Source organism: Mobula birostris, chromosome 6 (assembly GCF_030028105.1).
Source record: "Mobula birostris isolate sMobBir1 chromosome 6, sMobBir1.hap1, whole genome shotgun sequence".
Taxonomy (NCBI): Eukaryota; Metazoa; Chordata; class Chondrichthyes; order Myliobatiformes; family Myliobatidae; genus Mobula; species Mobula birostris.
The window spans coordinates 34,367,639-34,392,283 of NC_092375.1; the positions used below are offsets into that span (position 1 = coordinate 34,367,639).

Consider the following 24,645-nt stretch of genomic DNA (forward strand, 5'->3'; position numbering starts at 1 on the left):
CGCGGCATCCATCGTTAGGGACTCCCATCACCTAGGACATGCCCTCTTCTCATTGCTACCTTCAAGGAAGAGGTGCAGGAGCCTAAAGACAGAACTCAACATTGCAGGAATAGCTTCTTCACCTCTGTCATCAGATTTCTGAATGGGCAATGAAACCATGCTCACTATCTCATTTTTTTTTTGTTGCACTCTTTCTGCACTACTTATTTAAGTTAAGTTTTAAATATATATTATTGTAATTTGTTTTATTATGTATTGCAATGTATTGCTGGTGCAAAACAACAATTTTTATCACATATGATAGTGATACTAAGCCTGATTCTGATTCGTGCTGACCATGAAAATGTATATAATATCACTCCTCAGCATCCAGTGAAAATAGATCCAGTCTGTCCAATCTCTCCACTCTGGGCAATATCCCAGTGAATCTCTACTGCACTCTCTCCATTGCTACTACATTCTTCCTATAGCATGGTGACCAGAACTGCACAATACTCTGTAGTCTAATTTAACAGCTGTAACATGATGTTCTAAGTCTTATACGCAATGCAGACATGCATACCAAAAGCCTTCTCTACTGCATTGTCACCACTTTCCGCGAGCTTTTGACCTGCATCACAAGGGCCAAAACTCCTGGTGTCCCTGCTGTTTACTCTGATGTCTTAACAGAATTTGACCTCACAAAGTATATTACTTCATATGTCTGGATTAAGATCCATCTTCCTCCACCCTGCCCTACTTCCCAGCTGACCTATGTCCTGCTATATCCTTTAAAGGCTTCTTTTGCAACCTCTCTCACCAATTTTCATGTTTGTCTGTGAACTTACTAAATTGACCAAATATTGCAAACAGCAAATGCCCCAGCACTGACCTTTGTGACACAGCACTTGTGGCATACTTCAAGTCACAAAAATGCTCATTCACAACTATTCTATCTCTTCCCACTGAGCCACTTTTAAATCCTATTTGCCAATGTACCTTGGATTTCACATGCTTTAACCTAAAGGACCAACCTAACATTGGACCATGTCAAAAACCTTACTGAAGTTCATGTAAATCATGCCTATAGCACTACTTTCATCAATTTTCTTAATGGAGATTCAAAATCCTTCTCCATAATCAAGGATTTGTTCTTCTTGCAGACTGTGGATGCTGTGAATAGCTGTTTATGTCTTCGGCATTTGGACTTATCAGACAACAACATTTCCCTGATTGGTGACCTATCAAAACTACTGTCTCTAAAGGTAAATTGTGTATGCAATTCTCCATTAGATGTTTAAAAATATGTTCCGATCATTACGTGTTGTTCTCCACTTTTCCTCGGATTGTGAAATACAATATAGTGCGATTCTGGATGCCCTTTGTGACCTGCTATTGAAGGTAGTGGTTTTCATTTTTAAAACAACCTGTCAGTCAAAGGTGCCATACCTAGTAAATGAGCCATGTATAATTTTTATGTTTGATTTGGACGTAGTCATAATTAAACAGAGCACCTGGAGAGCAGGTGGGGAATTCACAAATTCAAGCCCAACTCATCCACCTCTGGTTTTTGTTGGGGTGGATTGAGCACCCTGCCGTCAGGTTGAGAGGCAGACCTGAAAGTGCGTTTGTCAATAAACCATACTACTAAGGAGATGCCCAGCTCAAATTTTGAGCACTTATATATTTATTACTTCAAAATAAAATGTAATTTATTTTCGATAGCTAGAGCAAAGGCAATTGATGCATTTCAGTTTGCAAGAAGTTATGGTGTAGAGCTATGTCAAGAAAATTTTCACTCTTAAAATATATTTTGCTCAACAGGTTTTACTTTTGCATGGAAATACTATCACTACACTCCGTTCTACTTCCAATCACCTTCCTCCAGAGTTAAACATTCTATCCCTTGCAGAGAATGAAATAAGAGATCTGAATGAGGTACATCATACTTGATATCATTAAAGTAACAATGCAAGAAGAGCTATTCTTCAAGTCTTATGGAATTAATCTATTTGTAACTGTAATGTTCACAGCAAATATCTGTTTACTTTTCAGAAATAACTTACAATAACTTTAGGAACAATAAAATACATTTCCTGGTCTTTCAAGTATCACTTCACATTGCAATTGTTTTCTCCTTGCCTTAAATCACATGTGATGTTGTATGATAGGTTTCCTACCTGGGGTTCCTTCATGAAATGGAGCAGCTGTCAATCATGAATAACCCTTGTGTCATGGCAACACCTTCCCTTCCTGGATTTGACTACAGACCTTATATTGTCAGTTGGTGTTTAACCCTACGGATTTTAGATGGTTATGTGATCTCACAGAAAGAAAGGTAAATAGTTTTCAAGTAATTTGATTTTTTTTCATAACTTATACAAGGTGTTGCTTTAGTTATGACAATTTTTGAATACTGGAGTGTTTTCTATATTAACTTTGTGCAAAAGAATACTAGTAGTAAGGAATTAAATATTTTAATGCCAATACTGTATCAGTTATTCTTGAATTTCGTAATGAATAATTTCATGCAACGTAAATTGGTAAATTAAATTAGTAGATTGTTGACTTCCAACAAAATTTCTTAACTCCAATGAACCCCCAGATATACATTCAGTGACCACTTTAATAGGTACTTACTGTACCAAATAAAGTGGCCATAGGGTTTATGTTTGTGGTCTTCTGCTACTGTAGCCTATCCACTTCAAGGTTTGATGGATTGTGCATTCAGAGATGCTCCTCTGCACACCACTGTTGTATTTGAGTTGCTGTTCCCTTCCTGTCAGGTTGAACCAGTTTTCCCATTCTCCTCTGACCTCCCACGTTAACAAAGCATTTTCACCCACAAAGCTGCAGGTCACTGGATTATTTTTGTTTTATCAGCAGCATTTGCTGTAAACTTTAAAGACTGTTGTGGGTGAAAATCACAGCAGTTTTTGAGATACTCAAACCACCCCTTCTGGCACCAACAATCATTTCATGTTCAAAGTCATTTAGATGACATTTCTTCTCCATTTTGCTGTTTGGTCTGAAAAACAACTGAACCTCTTGACAATGTCTGCATGCTTTTATGCATTGAGTTCCTGCACTTGATTGACTGATTAGATATTTGCATTAATAAGCAGGTGTACAGGTGTACCTAATAAAGTGGCCACTGTATGTCATTTTTAAAAAGCATTTCATGTTAAAGATTTTGACTCATTTCAAATTAATTCAGAACCATCAAATTCATTATTTATGAGTATTGTTAGAGTGTAAAGTAGAGCTAAAGTCCAGATTGGATTTATATCAAAGACTATAGTTGTTCCTATCCCTGTTGACCTTGCAAGGTACTCAGAAAAATCTATTCGTGCAAAGTCCTCATAAATATCAACTACTCTGTTACTAAGTTGAGTAACAGCCTGATGTGGTTGTTGTGACAGACAAAGTGCCAGTCTCTTCCATTGTAATCCTTGGGAACATTATGTCTCTGCAGCACTGTAGTTTTCAGGTAGAAAGGAGCAACCCTTGGAGCCCTAGTCATATGAAGTCTCATAATTGAAGTTCAGCTCATCACTGAACATTTTCCCCCCACTGAAGAATCAGTGCTCCTCCAATTCAGAAGAAGCACTGAAAACAGCAAGGGCACAAAATGTACTCTAGCTGGGAACTTCAATGTCTGCATCCAAGAATGGGTACCCATTGTCACTCTTTAACCAACTTGACTGAAATCCATTTAACAGGTTAAATGAAAATGATGAAGACTTCTATGTAATTGGCATTGCTGAATTATTAATAAATTTATAATTTCATAGTTATATTTATCTTCTGGTATGAATGCAAGTATATTTATCTTCTACATGAATGGGACCAAAGGATGAAGAGAAATTTTCGAAAGGAAGTGTATCACATGTAAAATGGGCTTTTGAGTGCTCCTTGGTACATTTGCCTTGTTATGTTTTGTAACCCCAGAAACTAATCGAAACAGAAACATGGGAGCTGGGAGATGCATGTCTACTTTGTTTTACTTTGACATGGCGTAATGACATATGCCATTCATATACCTACGACTTACATATAACCTGTAATGAATTATGTAAACAAAGAATGCTTAATCAAATAATAGTTACAATATTCCTCAAATATTACTGAAATATTAAATACTCTACACTCCTCCCTGTGTAGCTATGAACACCCACTCAATATAGAATCCACAGCATAGAAAATTTTAAATCATCCCATTCAGGCCTAAAGATTTAACATTGTGAAGGATGCTTTACTCTTCAGGGATAACATCTTTCTGACGGTGTGGGGGGGGGCATTCTGTTTGGCAGGTGAAACTTGTGGCTGTGAAACAACCTGGTTCTGGGTCCTCCTCCATGATGGTTGTAGGAGTTGACTCTGGGACTGAAGGAAGTGGTTCTGACAGCTCTGGACACCTTTCTTCTCTAACAATTGACTCTACTCTCCTCAACTGATCGATGCGTCTGATGTCGTTTAGAGAAGACACAATCTCCATCGTGTGGGAGAGTGGCCCAGTTCTGTCCTTAATCTTTCCAAGTACCTATTTTTGATTACCTCTGTAGTCCCTTGCCAGAACCGCTTGTCCAGGAGTGAAACTTCGAAACTCCTTGTTCAATTTGTCTCAGTTGCTTGTCCTACGTACTCCTCCTGAGACTGGGTTTCAGCAAGTCCAAGTGTAAGCACAAGTGACGACCCCGGAACAATATAACTGGTGAGTTGTTGGTTTCGGAGTGTGCTGAATTGCGATATGCGAGGAAATTGGCAAGCTTCTGATTCAGTGTTAGTGTAGTCTGTTCTGCTGTTACTGCTTGCAGTATGTTCTTTAGACTCTGGACAAACCTTTCCCACCAAGCCATTTGTAGCAGAGTGGTACAGTGTGGAGATAATATGTCTTATTCCATTCATTTTCAGGAATGACTGAAACCATTTTGCAATGAACTGTAGTTCATTGTCACTGACTAAGTGTTCTGGGATGCCAACCCTGAAGAAGAGGCTTCTTCACACATCAGCAGTGGCGGCTATCGGAAACAGTTCTGGCCACTTTGTAGCTGCAACCACTACAACCAAGACATTTGTGCCCATGAATGGTCTGGCAAAATCCACATGAATCCTCTGCCAGGGGAATGCAGGCTATTCCCAGGAATGGAGAGGTGCTGCTTTTTGACATCTTCGTGACATGTTGGCATCCTGAACAGTGCATGGCGAGCTGCTTGATCTGCTACGCTATCCCAGCCACCAGGCAAAGCTATAAGCCAACACTTTCATTTTGACCATTCTTAGATGACCACCAACACTTTAGCGCTCAGCTTGGATAGCACAACAATTTTTAATCCCCACATAACAAAATGTCCAGCAAGGGCAAGTTCATCCTGGCACTGGTAAAAATGGGGGATCTGGAATTTCTGCTGCACATTCCAGCCATTTTGGGTTGCCATGTAGACCTAAGACTGTGTGGGGTCTTTTTTGGTTTCCCTTTGGGTCATCTCTGCTATAATCCGGAGACTTGATTTTTATTAGGGAGAATGCATCAAGAGGAGTGTCCACTTTGGTAAATTTTTCAGGTATTTCCTTTGCCAAGGGTTAATGGGACAATCCATTAGAATTTCCATAATTAGTTGTCCTCTTGAATTCAATCTTGTAAATATGTACTCCAAGAAGGCAGAGCCCATCTCTGCAATCAAGCAGCTGCTGTTAGTGGAACACCAGTCTGTTGATTGAAAATGGACATGAGTGGTTGATGATCAGTAACAAGGGTAAACTTTCTCTCCTACAAGTACTTGTTGAAACATTTTGCATCCCAAACCAGACTCGAGGCCCCTCTGTCAATCTGTGTATAATTTTTCTTTGCAGTGTCAAGGGAACATTATGCAAAAGCTTTGGGGTGTTCATTTCCATCATTCATAACATGTGACGTGACTGCACCGATACCATAAGGTGAGGCTTCATAGGTAAGCTTCACCAAACGACATAGACCAAAATGTGTGAGTACAGTGTCTAATGTCACTATTTCCTTTGTCTTTTGGAAAGCCACCTCACACTGCTTTGTCCATTGCCATTTCTTCCTAATCTGTAGTAATGAGTTCAAGAGGTGCAGCGCAGTAGTCAAGTTTGACAGGAACCTGTTATTCTAATTGAGAAATCCTAAAAAAGACTGCAACTTTGACAATTCCTTTGGTCTTGGGGCATTCACCACCACTTGAATTTTTTCAGCATACTTGTGGAATCCTTGTGCATCAATCGTATGACCATAGTAAGTGATGCTTGGTTTAAAGAATTAACACTTGTTTTGTGCTCTGATCTCATAATCTTCTAATCATTTTTATACTGTCCTGAGATTTTGGAAATGTTCTTTGTCATCCTTACTGGTAGTAATGATGCCATCCGCTGAGTGCCTGGGCAACCTTGGAGCACCTGGTCCATAGCTTTCTGCTGGAGTGCAGGTGCAGATGCTAATTCCAGAAATAAGCTGTTATAGCGATAAAGCCCTTTGTGAGTGTTTATAGTTTATACACTTTGGATTTTTCTTCCAGGTCCTTCAGTAGGTAGGCCTCAGCTAAGTCCACTTTGCTGAAATGTTTCCCTCCAGAAAGGTTTGCAAAGATGCGCTTTATCCTGGGCAGAGAGTATTGACTTAATAGTACTAGGCTGATGGTGACCTTAAAATCACCACAGATCTTGACAGCCCATTCTTCTTTGCTACTGGGAGCACTGGGTTTGACTCAACTTTGGAAAGAATCCCTTTAGCTTCCATGTGAATCTAGCTCACTGGCTGCTTTATCACAGGTGTTATAAGGAACTGAATGGTATTTGTAAAACTTTGGTGTGGCAGTTTCATTTAAAACTGTTTTACCTTAATATGTTTGAGTGTTCCACTGCCATCCTTGAACACTGCTGTGGTGTCATCCAGCACCTTTTTTTTATATAGAAACATAGACCTATCTAAATGTCTCTTAAAAGGCCCTATCTTATCATCCTCCACCACCATTGCCGGCAACCCATTCCACGCACTCACCACTCTCTGAGTAAAAAACTTACCCCTGACTTCTCCTCTGTACCTACTCCCCAGCACCTTAAACCTGTGTCCTCTTGTGGCAACCATTTCAGCCCTGGGAAAAAGCCTCTGACTAATTTGCTTTCCGTTGACTCTTTTGCAGGGTATGTGCCATGCAAATTGTGTATGGATATCCAATCATGGCCCAACAATGCTTTCTCTCCTGTGTTTACCACATACCATTGCGGCTTGTTGGTTGTTGTATTTCACTGTTATGATTGTTATTCTGACAGGGGTTATCTTTTCTCCAGGGTAAGTCTCAGGTAGATATCTACAGGCTTCAGTTCAGTATCTTTTGAAATGTCATTCAAACTCATTTGTGGAATGACTGAATTAGCTGAGCTAATGTTGAATTCCATTTTAATTCATTTGCCATTTGCTTCTCATGTAAACCATTTTGCTTGGCTTTTGTTAGTTTTCACATTGTAAAACTCAGGCTTCTGAGTCCTGCATTGTTCTCATTGTTACCAGGTTTTTCATCAACAGTATCCTCTTTTTGAAACTACAGTATGATTTTTCTTTTCTTTTTCTCTTTCCTGTGAAGTCCATTTATTTTTGTCTGCCTGACATACTCTTTGTATGTGTCCTACTATGTTGCATTTTCTGCAAGTTTTGCTTTTAAATCTGCATTGGTCTAGTGTATGTGAGCCCCTGCCACAATGGTAATACAATTGTTCAGTTAGGCAAGTTTCTGTTTAGACATTGCAGTTTTGCTCACGCTTACTTTAATTCCTGACTACAACTTACTTACGTCTGACTGCTATTTCCATTGATACAACAATTTTAACTGCTCTTTTAAATATTTGTGCTTCAGTTAAGAGCCATTTTTGAATGCTTTTTTGTGAGATTCCACAAACTAAATGATCTCTCAATCCATCATTAAGCCCAGCACTGAACTGACAATGCTCAGACAATTTCTTCGATTCAGCCACACGAGCTGAAATGGACTCCCTTTCTTTTTGACTCCGCTTATGAAACCTGAAGTGTTCTGCAATCAACAATGGTTTTTGTTCTAAATGTTCCTGCATTTGTTCATAATGTCAGCAAGCTCATTTCAGCTGGAGCAATTAAGCTCCTAAGCAAACTATATGCTCTGCTGCCAATTGCACTCAGCAAAACTAGCACTCATCAGCTATTCCATTTGCTTTAAAATACTGCTCAATTTGTTCAGTATACATATCCCAGTTATTTGTTGTGCAATCAAACATGTCTTCATTTCCAATGTAGCCAGCCTTTTCAGCTTTTTATTTTATTTATGATAATTATCACTTGCTACTCACTCTATGAGCCCATGAATTTTGTCCGTTTTCTGCTTTTTAAAGAAAAAATTCTACAGTCTCTGACCCTTGGCGAACTAAAAAGTGTTATGGTTTTGTTTTCCTCTTGCGAAGGAAAAGACATACTGCACTTCAACAGTTAGGTATTCGTCTTGGGTTCATTTTAAAACTTACAAAACATAACACTGGTGGCAAGTAACACCAGAAACTAATTGGAAGAAAAACAAACACGGGAGCCGAGAGATGAGTGTCTACTTCATTTTACTTTAGTGAGGTGCACACATGATGTGGTGGTGTAATGATGTATGCCATTCACTTTTTTTTTTAACATATAAGGGGAGGGAACGTGGACTCAGACCATGAGAGGCCTGCGTTGGGCATTTGCATGCCTTACAAGGCGCAGATTGGAAGTCTGTGTGGGGCGCCACTCCTCACACAGACTGGAGCAATGTGTGATTAAGTGCCTTGCTCAAGGGCACAAACGCGCCGCCACAGCTGAGGCTCGAACTAGTGACCTTGAGATCACTAGACGAACACCTTAACCACTTGGCCACGTGCCCAACAATAAACCTGTAATGAATTATGTAAACTAACAAAGAATGTTTAATCACACAATGTATTTACAATATTATTCAAATATTACAGAAATATTAAATACACTACAGATGTCCTCTAAACATTCTTCTATGTACATGAATCAGAATCGGGTTTATTGTCACTGGCATATGTTGTGAAATCTGTTAACTTTGTGGCAGCAGTACAATGCAATACATGATAAATATAGAAAAATGACTAAATTACAGTAAGTATATACAAGTAAGTTGTATATAAGTTTTGCATTATTTAAGTAGTTAAAATAAGTAGTGCAAAACAGAAATTGAGATGGTGTTTATGGATAAAAAGTCCATTTAAAAATTAGATGGCAGAGGGGATGGAGCTGTCCCTGAGTGTATGCCTTCAGGCTTGCATATCTCCTTTCTGATGGTGACAATGAGAAAAATGAGAACGCTGCCTGGGCAGGGCAAAAAGCTTTATCAGGGATGCATCTCACCCTAACCATGGACTTTTTACCCTCTTCCCATCCGGTAGGTGCTACAGGAGCCTCTCCTCCCGCACCAGCAGGCACAGGAAGAGCTTCTTCCCTGAAACTGTGACACTGCTGAACCTCACATCACAGCGCTAAGCAGTATTGCATCCGTATTGTACTGTCTCAGTACTTTTATATTTGTGTGCTGTAGCACCTTTTTTATTCGCAGTTATTTTGTAAATAACACTATTCTTTGCATTTCTGGTCAGATGCTAAATGCATTTCATTGGCTTTGTACCTGTACTTGGCACAATGACAATAAAGTTGAATCTAATCTTAAAAAGCCATTTCCTGTGTAGTGGATGCCACCTTCCTTGATGCACCACTCCTTGAAGATGTCTTGGATGCGATGGAGGCTAGTAAGTTTACAACTTCCTGCAGCTTCCTGCGATCCCGTACGGTAGCCCCCTCCACCCCCCACCCCACATACCAGACGGTGATGCAACCAGTCAGATTGCTCACCTGTAGACCTGGAGAAGTTTTCAAGTGTTTTAGGTGACAAACCAAATTTCCTCAGACTCCTAATGAAATACAGTCGCTGTCTTGCTGCCTTTTTGTAGCTGCATCCATATGTTGGAACCAGCTTAGGTTCTCAGAGATATTGACACCCAAGAACTTGAAATTGCTCACTCTTTTCACTTATGATCCTTCTATGAGAATTGGTTTGTATTCCCTCGTCTTACCCTTTCTATAGTCCACAATTTACTCTTTGGTCTTACTAATGTTGAGTGCAAGGTTGTTGCTATGACACCACTTAACTAGCTGGTATATCTTGCTCCATATGCCCTCTTGTCACCATCTGAGATTCTTCCCGTAATAGTTGTATCATCAGCAAATTTATAGATGGCATTTGAACTATGCCTAGCCGCACAATCATGGTGTAGAGAGAGTAGAGCAGTGGGCTAAACACCCTGCTTGGCAAGGTGGATATTTTCAGGTGATAGTAGACTGGAGGAATACTACAGAATATTGCAGATGAGGGTAACTTGAAATATATAAAGATTCTTAATGCTACTATTCCTGAAAAAAGTTTAGAATTAACTTTTGTTTTAATTTTTCTGAGTTGTCACTGAGAAGGCCACTTATTGGTCCAACCCTCATTGATCAATGGAATGATGCCAAATAATTTTGAAGTTTGTGTCGTATCCTATTCTTGCTGTCTGTTATCCATAGAATTGAAACATGGGCTATTAGCTATTTTTCTTCAAGTTTTGCAAGAGGTAAAATTGTTTGTTCAGTTAGCTGTTACTTGTTGAATACTTTGCAGCTTCAAAATCTCAACAATATGATCAATAGTGTTTCAATATGCTGTATTAACCTGTTTTGTTTGTTTTAGCCTCAAAGCAGAGTGGCTATACAGTCAAGGGAAAGGTCGATCATTTCGACCAGGCCAACATGTGCAGCTGGTCCAATATTTGGCTTCAGTTTGTCCTCTCACATCAACTCCAGCACTGCAATCTGCAGAGGATGCTAAACTTGAAAAAATTCTAAATAAGCAGAGGTAAATAAAACAGTATCTGTGGTAGATTATCATAGTTCTAAAATGGATAAATACAAAAATTACATGGCAAAATTTTAAATGTTCTCCTTTTTCAAGATGGGGATATTTTTGCATGTTGAATTAGTATTAATGAAGGTCGTTTAATGAATTTTCATGTAGCCACACAGAAGCAAAAACTGCAACAGAATTTAATGACTAACTTAATATGCAGAAAGCAGTCATTGTGTAGGTACCAGCTTTCAAACAAGGACCAGAAGCCGTTGAAGATTTTAAAGGATGTGCAGGGAGTTTTGAAATTATATCATTCTGCTTGTATATATTTCAAGTTATTGTATTTGTTTCCCCTCATACAAACGTGAAACACGGATCTTCATTCTTCTGGCTAGCTTATTGTTTAGACTGAGTCTGACATGGCAAATCCTCTATCTCCTGTTTGATCTTAAAGAAACTACTCCACTGACTTTAAGACATCCTTGTCAATCTGTAGCCTCCACAATCTCTTGTTTTAGTCTGCCTTTCACGGGAATACTTATCCTTGTTTCAGATAGTTTCTTCAAGCCTGGCTAATCCAGTTGTTACACAAATACAGATTTCATCTTCCATTTGGTTTATTATAGTTCATTGCAATTTGTACCCTCCCTACACTAGGTTCTGCCCCTTATTATCATTGATTGTAACTTTGAAATGGAAATTGCAAGTTTCCTAATACTTGTGAGAGAAAACAAGTAATGTGGTTTTAAATGTCTAAAGCTAAAGATATTTGTTGCTACAATCTTCCTTGGGTATCGTATACAAATGGATATTGTAAATAGATGATGAAAATCATCATTTATAATCCCCATGCAGCTCAAGTAATACTATAAGACATAGGTACAGAATTAGGCCATCCAACCTATGAGTTCCACAGGTACACTACATTCTGTTTAAAGAAATTTATTCTCATTTCTGTTCTGAAGGGATATCTTTCTATTCTGAGTCTGTGCCCTCTGGTCCTAGACTCTCCCAATATAGGAAACATCCGCTCATGTCCACTTTATCTATGCCTTTTAATATTCTGTACACTTCAGTGAGACTTCCCCCCCCCCCCCCCACACTTCTAAACTCCAGTCGGAACAAGCCCAGAGCCACCATTCTTTTGAACCTCTTCTGGACTCTCTCCAATGGCAGCATATCCTTTCTTAGATAAGGGGCCCAAAACTGCTCAGAATACTCCCAGGTAAGTTCTGACCAATGCTTCAGCATTATATCCTTGATCTTTTATTCTAGTCCTCTTGAAATGATGCTAACATTGCATTTGCTATCCTTACCATTGATTCAACCTGCAAGTTAACCTTCAGGGAATTCTGCATGAGGACTCAGAAGTCTCTTTTGAACCTCTGATTTCTGAACTTGTTCTCAGTTTAGAAAATAATCTACACCTTTATTCCTCCTACTGACGTGTGTGACCATACACTTCCTTGCAGTCTATTCTTACTACCACTTCTTTGCCCATTTTCCCAATCTGTTTAAGTTCTCCTGCTTCCTCAACACAACCTGTCCCTCCACCTATCTTTGTATATTATGTAAACTTGACCACAAAGCCATCAAATCGTCATCCAGATCATTGACATAGCAAGAAAAGGAGCGATCCTAATTCCAAACCAGATGGAACACCACTGTCACCGGTAGCCAACCAAAAAAGGCTCCCTTTATTCCCATTCTTTGCCTTCTGCTATTTTTTGTGTAATGCCGTGGGCTTTTATCTTGTTAAGTAGCTTCAGGTGCAGCAGCTTGTCACAGGCCTTCTGAAAATCCACGTAGACAATATCCACTGACTCGCCTCTGTCCTTCCTGTTTCTTATTTCCTCAAAGTATACCAACAGATTTGTCAGGCAAGACATCTTCTTAAAGAAATCATGCTGACTTCAGACTTTTTGATCATGTGCTGCCAATGCTGCCAAGTACCCTGAAATCTCATCTTTAATAATGGACTCCAGCATCTTACCAAGGAATGAAGTCAGGCTGACTGGCATATACTTTCCTGTCTTTTGCCTCCCTCCCTTCTTAAAAAGTGGAGTGACATTTTAATTTTCCAGTCCTCTGGAACCATTCCAGAATCTGGTGATTCTTGAAAGTTCACTACTAAGACCTCTGTAATCTCTTCAACTACATTGTTCAGAATCCTGGGGCGTGGTTATATGTTTCAGGTTACTTATCTATGTTTAGCCCTTTCAGCTTCTCGAACACATTCTCCTTAGTATAGCGAGTACACTCACTTTTGCCCCCTGACACACTTAAATTTCTAGCATACTACTAGTGTCTTCCACAGTGAAGACTGATGCAAGATACTTATTGAGTTTGTCCACCATTTCTTTGTCCCCCATTGGCACCTCTCCTGCATTGTTTTCTAGCGGTCCGATATCCTCTCGTATGGCAAAAACTTTTGGTATTTTCTTTTATACTGTATTATTGTCTAGTCTATTACTCTTATTGCTTTTTTTTTAGTTGCCTTCTATTGGTTTTTAAAAGCTTCCCAATGTTCTAGCTTCCCACTATTTTTTTGCTATCTTTAATGCCCTCTCTTTAGCTCTTATGTTGTCTTTGAATTCCTTTGTCAGCCAGTTCCCTCATTCTCCTTTTACAGTACTACTACTTTGGGATGAATCTGTTCTGCACCTTCCACATTGCTCCCAGAAACTCCACCCATTGTTATGCTGCTATCATCCTTGCTAGTGTTCCCTTCCAATCAACTTTGGCCAGCTCATCTCTCAATCCTCTGTACTCCACTGTAATACTGATACATCTGATTTTTAACTTCTTCCTTTCAAACTGCAGGGTTAATTCTTTCATATTATGATCACTGCCTCCTAAGGATTCATCTACTTTAAGCTCACTTATCAAATCTGATTCATTACACAACACACTATCCAGAATTGCCTTTCTCCTAATGGGCTCAATCGCAAACTGCTCTAAAAAGCCATCTTGTTGGCATTCTACAAATTCACTCTCTTGAAATCTACCACCAATCTGATTTTCCCAATCTACCTGCATGTTAAAATCTCCTATGACCTTCATAACATTATCCTTTTTATATGTCATTCCTATCTCCTGTTGTACTTTGTACCTCACTATTCCCCATTTAAAATTAAATCCTTAAAATTATACTTGTATGAACATTTTTCAACTTCAATAAAAGGTTTGAACATATATATATATTTTATTCAGTCAATATATTCCATAGAATTATGGAGCGATTGCAACTACCTTTGTAAACAAAATGCATTTTAGATTTAACTTAGTAGCTAATATTATACTGCTTTTGGTCTGGCACCAGGCTTCACCAATTAGAATTGATGGAAAAGTTCCAGAACAACAACCATATTCCACGTTCAAGTCCCAATTTGGAGCTGTCATTGTCAAGCGAATACAGCAGTCCAACACAAAGTCACACTGTCTGTAACATGAAAGGTAGGGAGAATGCAGGAACTACAATATATTTTGATTCCAAGTGACTTGATGGTGGTTCTCATACCATGCATTCAAAAATCATTCAATCTGTTTGTTATAAGGTGATAATTCTGTCTTTTAAATGTGCTTATTTGACAACTTGTAAGATATTGGCACTTTTTTGAAAAAGCTGCTCATAGTTTTAGAGATTTAATATTGAATGGAGAAGTAAAACAATATTTTGTAGCAATCTGTTTGACTAACTTCATATTTTTTAAAAAGGTTTTACATATCAGAAGACCTCTAACATGTAGAAATCAGAAATTCAGGCACATGAAGTTGGGGCAAATAGATGAACAGATAGCAGTTCAGTAAATGTATAAAATTATTGAGTGGAGTACAAAGAATGTATCTGAAGGTTAGAGGAAGGGTAGATAACAAAGTTCATATTTTATTATCATGGTTTGGATTCCTATTTGACTTGCCTGTGGAAGATGCATTTGTTGCCAAAACTGGGAGGAATGAGCATTACATAGGATATTGTTTCCATTAAAACCATCTTGATAGGAAAGATGCCTCCATATGATTAAAGTGTCATTGAGAAACATTCTCACTGCAGATGCTACCTGACCTGAGCATTTCCAGCATTTTGTTTTTACTTTCCTCCAGATAATATGGCACTCTGTTAAATTCAATGGATTCAAATCAAATGTAGCAGCATAAACTTGGCCATTGTGAAATGTTAAAGGATATCAACAGCTGCAAAATTATATCCCACTCTCTGTAACCTTTTGTTTTGACATCTCCCTCCTCTACCATTATCATCAAATGAAGAGATCAATATTGGTTCAGTGAGGATTATTGAAGAATGAGGTGGATACATTTAGACTTCAGGGGGATAGAGATGAGTAATGTCATATAATGGAATACTGTATAATGTGGAAATTGTGAGGTCGTCTACTTTGTAAAAAAAAATTAGAAAGTAGAGCTTTTTAAAATGAGAGGTGAAATGTATTCATGTTTGGAGGGATATGGAAGTTCTTGTAGAAGAATCACTGAAAATTAACATTGACTCAAAGTAATTTGGAAGGCAAATAGTATATAAATCATTATTGAAAGAGGATTTGAGTACTAGAGTAGAAACCTCTTGCACCAATTATATAGAGCCTTGGTGAAACTTTTCCTAAAATACTATTTACAGGTTGGTGGAAAAAATTCAAAGTTATTCTTAAAGCCACATTTTTTTTTGTGTGGAGGGGAGATAATGTCGTTTCGACTAATACTTTGAGAATATCTGGTCCAAGATGGTCTAAAGTGGAGGAGGAGTATTTTGAATGGTATTGACAGCCTCAAATCTGTGCATCAGCTGTGCACAGAAAGGCTTTCAGACGTTTCTTGCCGCACCTGCAGAAGAATCTACAGTTACCACGTTTTCGGTTGCCTTAGGTCTCACAAAATCAGACTGAAAGTCAGTCGCCCTCAATCCTGGTAAACTAAAGACGAATAAGAGACAAGGATGATGAATAGTAATAGGGCATCAGATTGGTAACTATCAAATGTTAAGATGAATATCAAAGAAAAGTTTAATGTATTAAGATAATGATTGCATTTGAAACCCCCTGGTTTCCTTGGCTGCGTAAGTCTAGGGAAGACAACCTCTGGCCCCGCCAAACTCGTGAGATTGAGGTGCCCTTCCACTCAAACCCCTGATTGTGTGGATGCTGTGTCATTTGCTACCGTTACAAATTAGTGCCAGCAAATAACAGACAGTACTCCGCACACAATTAAAAGATTATATTTTTGAACCTTAATTTGACTAAAGGGATAGAAAAGAACAAAAAAAAGGGCTCATTTTAATGAAACAGTCAAATGTGCAGGTGTTGGAGCTCAAAGTTTTTCCATAGTCACCGATCCTTAATCGGTCTTGCCCCTGGCTTCGTTGAATCATGGTCTTACTCCAGGTCGAATCCTATGACCTCTTCTCTTCTGTGACTTCCCTTTTCATCTCCTCTCAAACAAAAACCCCAAACCCAACCTCAGTGATCCTCACTGGAGAAACCTCCCCTTAATTCGACCATCCTAATTGGATGACACCCATTTCTCCTCATCTCTTATCTTCAACAGTAACCCAAACAGGCTGAAAACAGAACAGACTGATCTTACAGAACTGCTAAATGAAATACGTACAGCATAACAGCAAAAATATGAACCAGGCATTACACATAAATGGAAGTCAAGTTTATTGTCATTTAACTATATACATGTATATAATGTATACATAAAAAAACAAAACAATGTTGTTTTGAACCATGGTGTAAAGCTTAACACATGATAACTTATGAAGGTACAGATAAAATCTACAGATGAATCGCACATAAATAACAAACTAGAGTGCGTTAATTTTAAATATTGGAAGCTGTGGAACAGATTTACCTGTGACACTTTGAATGCAATGGGGCTGGGAGTTTTAGAAGCCTGATTGCCTGGGGAAGAAACTGTTTCTCATCCTAACGATTCTTGTTTTATTGCATCATAGTCTTCTGTTTGATGGTAGAAAGTCAAAGAGGATACTGGATGGGTGGGATCCATAATAATACTAAGGGCCCTGTGTATGCAGTGCAATGCTCCTGATAAATGTCCCTAATGGATGGTAGGGAGACCCCAATGATTCTCTCAGCTGTTCTCACAGTTGTTTGTAGGGACTAATGCTTGTATGCTCCCGTACTTGATGGAGATGCAACTTGTCCAGATGTTCTCGATGGTGCTCCTGTAAAACCCGGTTAAGACGGGGAGGGGGGAGCCTTGCTTGCCTCAATCTTTTTAGGAAATGGAGGCACTACTGTGCTTTCTTGTTCAGGGAGGTAATATTAAGAGACCAGGTGAGGTCATTCATGATGTGAACTCCCAGGAACTTGGTGCACTTCACTCTCTCTATGGAGGAGCCATGTAGTCACAGAGAGGGATGGCTTGTCTGCACCCTCCTGAAGTTCACAATGGTTTCCTTTGCCTTCTCTATGTTCAGGCTAGGTTGTTCTTCTCTCACCAATGCACCAGTGCTCTATTTCTTCTCTATACTCTGTCTCGTTATCGTTCTTGATAAGGTCAACAACTGTTGTGTCATTCACAAATTTGACACAATTTGGGCTGGATCCTGCAACACAGTCATGCATCAGCAGCGTGAACAGTAGCGGGCTGAGCACACAGCTTTGGGAGGGTGCCAGTGCTCAGTGTGATGGGATGAGAGATGTTGCTGCCCACACGGACGAACTGTGGCCTTACTGTTAAGAAGTCCAGTATCAAATTGCAAAGGGAGATGTTGAGACCCAGCGAAGACAGTTTCCCCACCACTAGGGTATGATGGTGTTGAATGTTGAACTGGAGACTATAAACAGCAGCCTGGCATATGAGACCCCATTTTCCAGGTGGGACAGGACAGAGTGGTGCGTTAGTGGATTGATTTGAGCAATAAGTGAATTGGAGAGGATCCATTGTAGCCAGGAGGAAGGCTTTAATGTGCTCCATGACCAGCTGCTCAAAGCATTTCTTAATGGTTGATGTTAATGCCACTGGACAACAGTCATTTAGGCAGATTACTGTTGCTGCCTTTGGCACTGGAATGATGGTTGCCGCCTTGAAAACCAAGAGGACAGTGGGTGTTCTAGATCAGGGGTCCCCAACCTTTTTTGCACCGTGGACCGGTTTAATATTGACAATATTCTTGCGGACCGGCCGACTGGGGGTGGGGGGGAGGGGGGTGTACAAGTAGGGCTAAACTCACCTCAACATGTCTTTTACAGTTAGGGTTGCCAACTTTCTCACTCCCAAATAAGGGACAAAAGTAGCAGTCAAATCCTGGGACACTTTACCCCAGGAAAGACTACCATGACCATGAAGCCTTGCGTGGGCACCTGTGTGCGCATGCGCGTCCATGCCAATCTTTTTCCCCACAAATTGGTTTTGCCTTCATCTTCCCGACTATACTGTAAATACATTATTTCTACTTTATATAGGCTGTGTATTTATCATATCATTCCTGCTTTTACTATATGTTAGTGTTATTTATTTTTGGTTTTATGTGTTATTTGGTATGATTTGTTAGGTTATTTTTTGGGTCTGGGAACACTCAAAAATTTTTCCCCTATAAATTAGTGGTAATTGCTTCTTCGCTTTACGCCATTTCCACATGAAAGGTTTCATAGGAACGTTCTACCTTAGCGGGGGAAATACGGGACAAGGGAGGTCCCGTATGGGACAAACCAATTTAGCCCAATATACGGGATGTCCCAGCAAATACGGGACAGTTGACAACCCTATGTTCAAGTTCAACAGTGTGTGACAGGGAATGAGGAAAGGTGCAGCTGACTCATAATCATTTCCTCACGGCCCGGTAGCACATGCCCTGTGGCCCGGTACCAGTCCACGGCCCGGTGGTTGGGGACCGCTGTTCTAGAGAGAGATTGAATATATCCGTCAGCAGCTCTGTCAGCTGGCCTGCGCAGTCTTTCAGAACCTGACCTGGTATGTTATTGGGCAGCTTTGCGTGAGTTGACTCAGGCCAGGGTCTTCCTCACCTCAGCTTCAGCCAGGCAGAATCTCTGCTCCCCTGGAGGAAGGGGTGCCTTCCTCGCCAGCACTTTGTTCTGCGCACCTAACCGGACGTAGCGAACCCTCAGCCTTTCAGCGAGTGCAGCATCCTGGTCACTGTGCCACATAGTAGATTTGTAGTCCGTAATCCTCTGAATTCCCTGCCACGTGCCACATGAGACTCTGGTATTGCAGAGGTGCTTGTAAATTCTCTGAGAATGCTCCCATTTTGCCTTCCTGATGGAGCGGGAAAGCGCAGTTCTTGCTTCCCTGAGAGAGGTTGCATCTCCCAATCTAAAAGCAGCATCATGATCCCTCAGCCGTGCACAGACCCCTGCAGTAAGCCATGGTTTCTGACTTGCCCTCACCTGTGTGTGTTTTGTGATGGTAACATCCTCAGTACTCTTCTCTATGTAGCTGGTCGCAGAATCCACATATTCCTCAATGTTAACAAGGTTGCCATAGGTAACAGCCTCCCTGAATATTCTCCAGTTCATATTATCGAAGCAGTCCTGCAGTGCAGAGATTGCACTCTCGGGCCAGGTTTTCACCACCTTTAGAACTGGTTTGACCCATTTGATCACTGGTTTGTATGCTGGAATTAACATAGATAAGTGATCTGAGAGTTCAATGTGAGGTTGAGTGACTACTTCATAGGCACCTGATATGTTCGTGTAAACCAGGTCCAGCTTATCTTCTCCCCGGTAGCAAAATCAACATGCTGGTGGAATTTAGGCAGAACTGTCTTTAGGTTTGCATGGTTAAAATCACTTGCAATAATGAAAATACCATCGGGGTGTTTAGTTTGAAAGTCACTGAGGTGAAAGGAAATTACTTATACTACCGTATTCCTGGTTTAAGAAATGGGAAAAGATCCACTTAATTCTGATCACAGCCATTAATTTAAACATGCACTTCCACCATCTCCATTCTGCTCTGTGAAAGCAGTGCATCCAACCTCACACAAGGTATTCATATGTATTCTCCAGTGTAAGTGATGAGTAATTAATACAATTTTGGGTGCAGCAGGAAGAATAGTGTGCACAAATGAATGTAACTTGTTCCTGTTGTGTTCTTGTAGAAATCCTCACAGTTATATTGAATTGAGTTAACCTTATTTCTTACATTCTTCACGTACATGAGGAGTAAAAATCTTTACGTTACATCTCCATCTAAATGTGCAATCATAGTAAATGAAATCATAATGAATAAAACAGTCAATGTAACATAGAAATACTGTTGGCCCTCCTTATCTGCAGGTTCCGCGTGCGCAGATTCAACCAATCACGGGTCCAGAAAACCCGGAAGTTCTCTCTCCAACACTCGTTGTTTGAGCATTTTTTTCTTGACATTTTTCCCTAAACAATACAGTATAACAACTATTTACATAGCATTTACATTATATTAGGTATTATAAGTAATTTAGAGATGATTTAAAGTATACGGGAGGATGTGCATAGGTTATATGCAAATACTACACAATTTTATATAATGGACTTGAGCATCCACATTTTTTGGTATCTGCGGGGGGTCCCGGAACCAATCTCCCGTGGATAAGGAGGGCCGACTGTACACTCAAATCAGCGTGAATTAATTAGTTTGATGGCCTGGTGGAAGGAGCTGTCCTGGAGCCCGTTGGTCCTGGCTTTTATGCTGTGGTACCATTTCCCAGATGGTAGCAGCAGGAATAGATTGTGATTGGGGTGACTTGGGTCCCCAATGATCCTTTGGGCCCTTTTTGCACACCTGTCTTTGTAAATGTCCTGAAGCATGGGAAATTCACAACTACAGCTGCACTGGGCTGTCCACACCAGTCTCTGCAGAGTCCTGTAGAAAGGATTTGGAGGCCCATACCAAACTTTCTCAACCGTCTGAGGCACTGTTGTTGTGCCTTTTTCACCACACAGCACGTGAGGTCTTCAGTGATGTGGATGCTGAGGAACTTGTAGCTGTTCACCCTCTCAACCCCAGATCCATTGATGGCAATTGGGGTTAGCCCGTCTCCATTCCTCCTGTAATCCACAACCAGCTCCTTCATTTTTGCAACATTGAGGAAGAGGTTGCTTTCTTGGAACTTAAGGCATTTAAACAGGGGAAAAACTGACAATTTATTCACAATCTGAGGCATAAGAACATAAGAAGTAGGAGCAGGAGTAGGCCACCTGGCCTGTCGAGCCTGCTCCGCCATTCAATAAGATCATGGCTGATCTGGCCATGGATCATCTCTACCTACCTGCCTTTTCCCCATAACTTTTTAATTCCTCTACTATGCAAAAATCTATCCATCCTTGTCTTAAATATATTTACTGAGGTAGCCTCCACTGCTTCATTGGCAGAGAATTCCACAGATTTACCACTCTCTGTGAAAAGCCGTTCGTCTTCATCTCCATCCTAAATCTACGCCCTCGAATCTTGAGGCTATGTCCCCTAGTTCTAGTCTTACCTACTAGTGGAAACAACTTTCCTGTCTCTATCTTATCTATCCCTTTCATAATTTTATATGTTTCTATAAGATCTACTCTCATTCTTCTGAGGTATCTAAAGTTCAATGTTAAATGCAATATAGCTAATGGATAACATAACATAGTTATGTTTTGGCTTAAATACTCATTTTTATTTCCTAATATCCAGTTAAAGGAATTTCTAATTTGTTTCCTAATTATGATAGCAGGCTTCTGTCAGTGATGAAGAGGTGATGTTATTGAGTGAAGTTACTGATAGGTAGATCTTGATATCATTAGTTTACATGCAAAAGCTGATCCTGTTTCTAAGGGTACTTGTAGATGAAAAAGATGATAAGGCAAAGCTAATTCTCTGAGGCACTCTTTGGAAATGACTGTGCAAGAATGGAGGGAGAAAATACTGCTTGAGAAATACTAGCTCAATGTGGGCTTACAGAATTGGATACTAGTCTTGCCAAGATTATAGTGAACTAAAAGGAGGATTTGATTGTAATCATTTAACATAGAAGTTACTTATTTAGTCAAATATGTGTAAATTATACAGCTTGTAAGTTGTGGTGATATCCTTTTATATTTGAGACTTGGCCTGCACGGGCACAAAAGGGGGAAAAAATAACAGACATGCATACATGTAACATTATTTTGTTTTGTTTTAGAACCTGTAATTCGCATTAATTCATGGGTTGCAGTGGGTGGCCATGGACAGCAGCACAAAGCAATTAAGCAATTCTCACCAATTCCTGGAGAGGCTTCAAGATGCTGTCATGGTGAGCTCTTCTTGGAGGATATACAGACTGATGAAGATAAATTGAACAGCAGTCTTCTGTCTTCTGAATCCACGTTTATGCCTGTGACTACTGCAATGTCGCCTCTTTCACCTTCCCATGATTTGATGCTTCCTACAGATGGTCTTACTCCCAGTGATACCTCAGCACCACTGCATTTGGAAACTGGAGTTGACCACGAAAATAATGATGACCAAAGATATCTGAAGGCAGCAAGGACAGCAGAAGATCATGAACCATGGGCGGGAAGATCTTGTGAGAGAAGCAAAGTAGAGAGTGGCAAGATTTTGCATGCATCCAGTCCAATGCAATCTTCTGCGACCTTCACTTTAGGTGAAAGCGAAAACCCAATGTCAGTTGAATTAACAAAGGAGCACTGTTTTCCAGACAAGTTGTCAAGTCAGGTGCAAGTGGAAACCATGCAGGAGATGATGGAAGAAGACACAAAGCCAAATAAATCTGATATGTCTAAAGCAACTGAGGCAACCCCAGAATATGTGAATAAAGCAGCTGTAAGGATTCAAGCATGCTGGCGTGGATTCTACACGAGGAACTGGAATCCACAAGCAAAGGAAATACGTTGTGAAATCCGGCTACGTCGGATGCAAGAACATGTGGAATACTTAACTGAAGAAGTATTCAGGTGAAGTATAAGGGAGGGAAGCTTTCTACATTTTTTTTTGAAAATACATAATGCACTTATTATGTGCATTGTGTTTAGACAAATGGAAATCCAAAGCCATTTGTCAATCCATTAACTAAATAATTCTCTGATATCATGTTTTCTTCTGTTTTGGTATACTACAATGAGAGTAAATCCAAGTAACAATCTCAGTTTGCTAAGGTTAATTCAACTAAGTCAAAATAACCAGTTGTTGAAACTAATCCAAATTTTCCACCAACTTTTATGACTAGTGGAGTGAGTAGTAGTTTTAGCCTTGAAAGAAAAATAAGTGAATTTAAGCAAATTTGCCAATCCTGTTTTTTAAAAATAAGTAAGGAATAAAATGGCATACAAATAAGTGTTAAACAAGTGTCCAAACACAATATACAGCATTATACGAAGCATTATCTGTGATGTGTCTCTGAGCTTTAAAAGGGAATACCACTGTAGGATAAAGTGTCTTGCATCTCTCAAACAAGTCTCAAAACACATGGATTAAAAGCCCTATTCTGGCTGTATTTCCATGAACATGCATTCAGCTAGTTCATTTTATATGAACGGACTTTGCTATGTTTCTTGCTTTTGCCTGTCTCGCAAGTTCTCCTATATATATCTTAAACATGTAGCCATAAAAGTTCCAGACCTAACTAGTGGCCTAATTACTTGAGTATTACATTAATACTGCAACTATAGATGAATTGCAAATTACAAACAGTAACTGTTACTCCAGTTCTTTTAAGAAGTAGCAGGAGTAAGCCTTCTCTCCACCATGCAGTAAGACCATGACTGATTTGACAATGGTTTCAGCTCCACCTACCTGCCTTTTCTCCATAACTCTGCTATGCAAAAATCTTTCTAACTTTGTCTTGAAAATATTTAATGAGGTAGCCTCTATTGTTTCCCTGGACAGGGGATTCCACAGATTCACCACTCTCTGGGAAAAGCAGTTCCCCTTCATCTCAGTCCTAAATCTATTCCCCCAAATTTTGAAGCTGTGTCCCATGGTCCTACTTACCAGTGGAAACAGCTTTCCTGCCTCCATCTCATCTAACCCTTTCATAAATTTATGTTTCTATGAGATTCCCTCCCAGTCTTCTGAATTCTAGCAATTATAGTCCCAGATGACTTAATCTCTCATAGGTTAACCCCCTCATCTCCAGAATCAAACTCCTAAAGCTCCTCTGCACTGCATCCAAAGCCAATATGTCTCTCCTCAATTAAGGAGACAGGAACTGCACGCAATACTCCAGTTGCAGCCTCCCCAGTATTCTGCAGGATTACCTTCCTGCTCTTAGATTCCATCCCTCTAGCACTGAAGGCCAATGTTTCATTAGCCTTCTTGGTAACCTATTGCACCTGGAAACCAACCTTTTGTGATCCATCCAAGTCCCTCTGCACAACAGCATGCTGCAATCTTTCACCATTTAATTAATAACCTGATTTTTTTTTCCTTCCAAGGTGGATGACCTCGCATTTACCGATACTGAAATCCATCTGCCAAGCCTTGCCTACTCACAACCTGTCTATAATCTCATCGCAGACTCTTCACATTATCTGCACGATTTGCTATTCCACTCCATTTAGTGTCATCAACAAATGTAGATTGTTGATTACTGATACCCAGTCCTCTCTTCCAAATCATTAATGTATATTGTGAACAGCTGTGGGCCCAGCACCAACTCTTACGTCACTCCCCTCACCACTGGCTGCCAACCAGAGGAATACCCATTTCTCCCTCACTTTTTATTGGTTAATCAATCCTCTATCCATGATAATACAGTACCCCAACTCCTTGCATTCTTATGCAGCACCTTAGTGAATGCCTT

The 24,645-nt window shown here is 39.9% G+C and overlaps 1 protein-coding gene across 3 annotated transcripts in view; it reads left to right on the top strand.

Moving 5' to 3' along the window:
• Positions 1 to 24,645, top strand: part of cep97 (centrosomal protein 97) — a 92,910-nt gene that overhangs the window by 47,217 nt on the left and 21,048 nt on the right. For all 3 annotated transcript variants that reach the window (XM_072260194.1, XM_072260192.1, XM_072260193.1), the window contains 6 exons: positions 1,143 to 1,244; positions 1,804 to 1,917; positions 2,151 to 2,317; positions 10,734 to 10,898; positions 14,212 to 14,345; positions 22,027 to 22,798. In XM_072260194.1, coding sequence (XP_072116295.1) covers positions 1,143 to 1,244; positions 1,804 to 1,917; positions 2,151 to 2,317; positions 10,734 to 10,898; positions 14,212 to 14,345; positions 22,027 to 22,798 — 1,454 coding nt within the window. The remainder of the gene's footprint in view (positions 1 to 1,142; positions 1,245 to 1,803; positions 1,918 to 2,150; positions 2,318 to 10,733; positions 10,899 to 14,211; positions 14,346 to 22,026; positions 22,799 to 24,645) is intronic.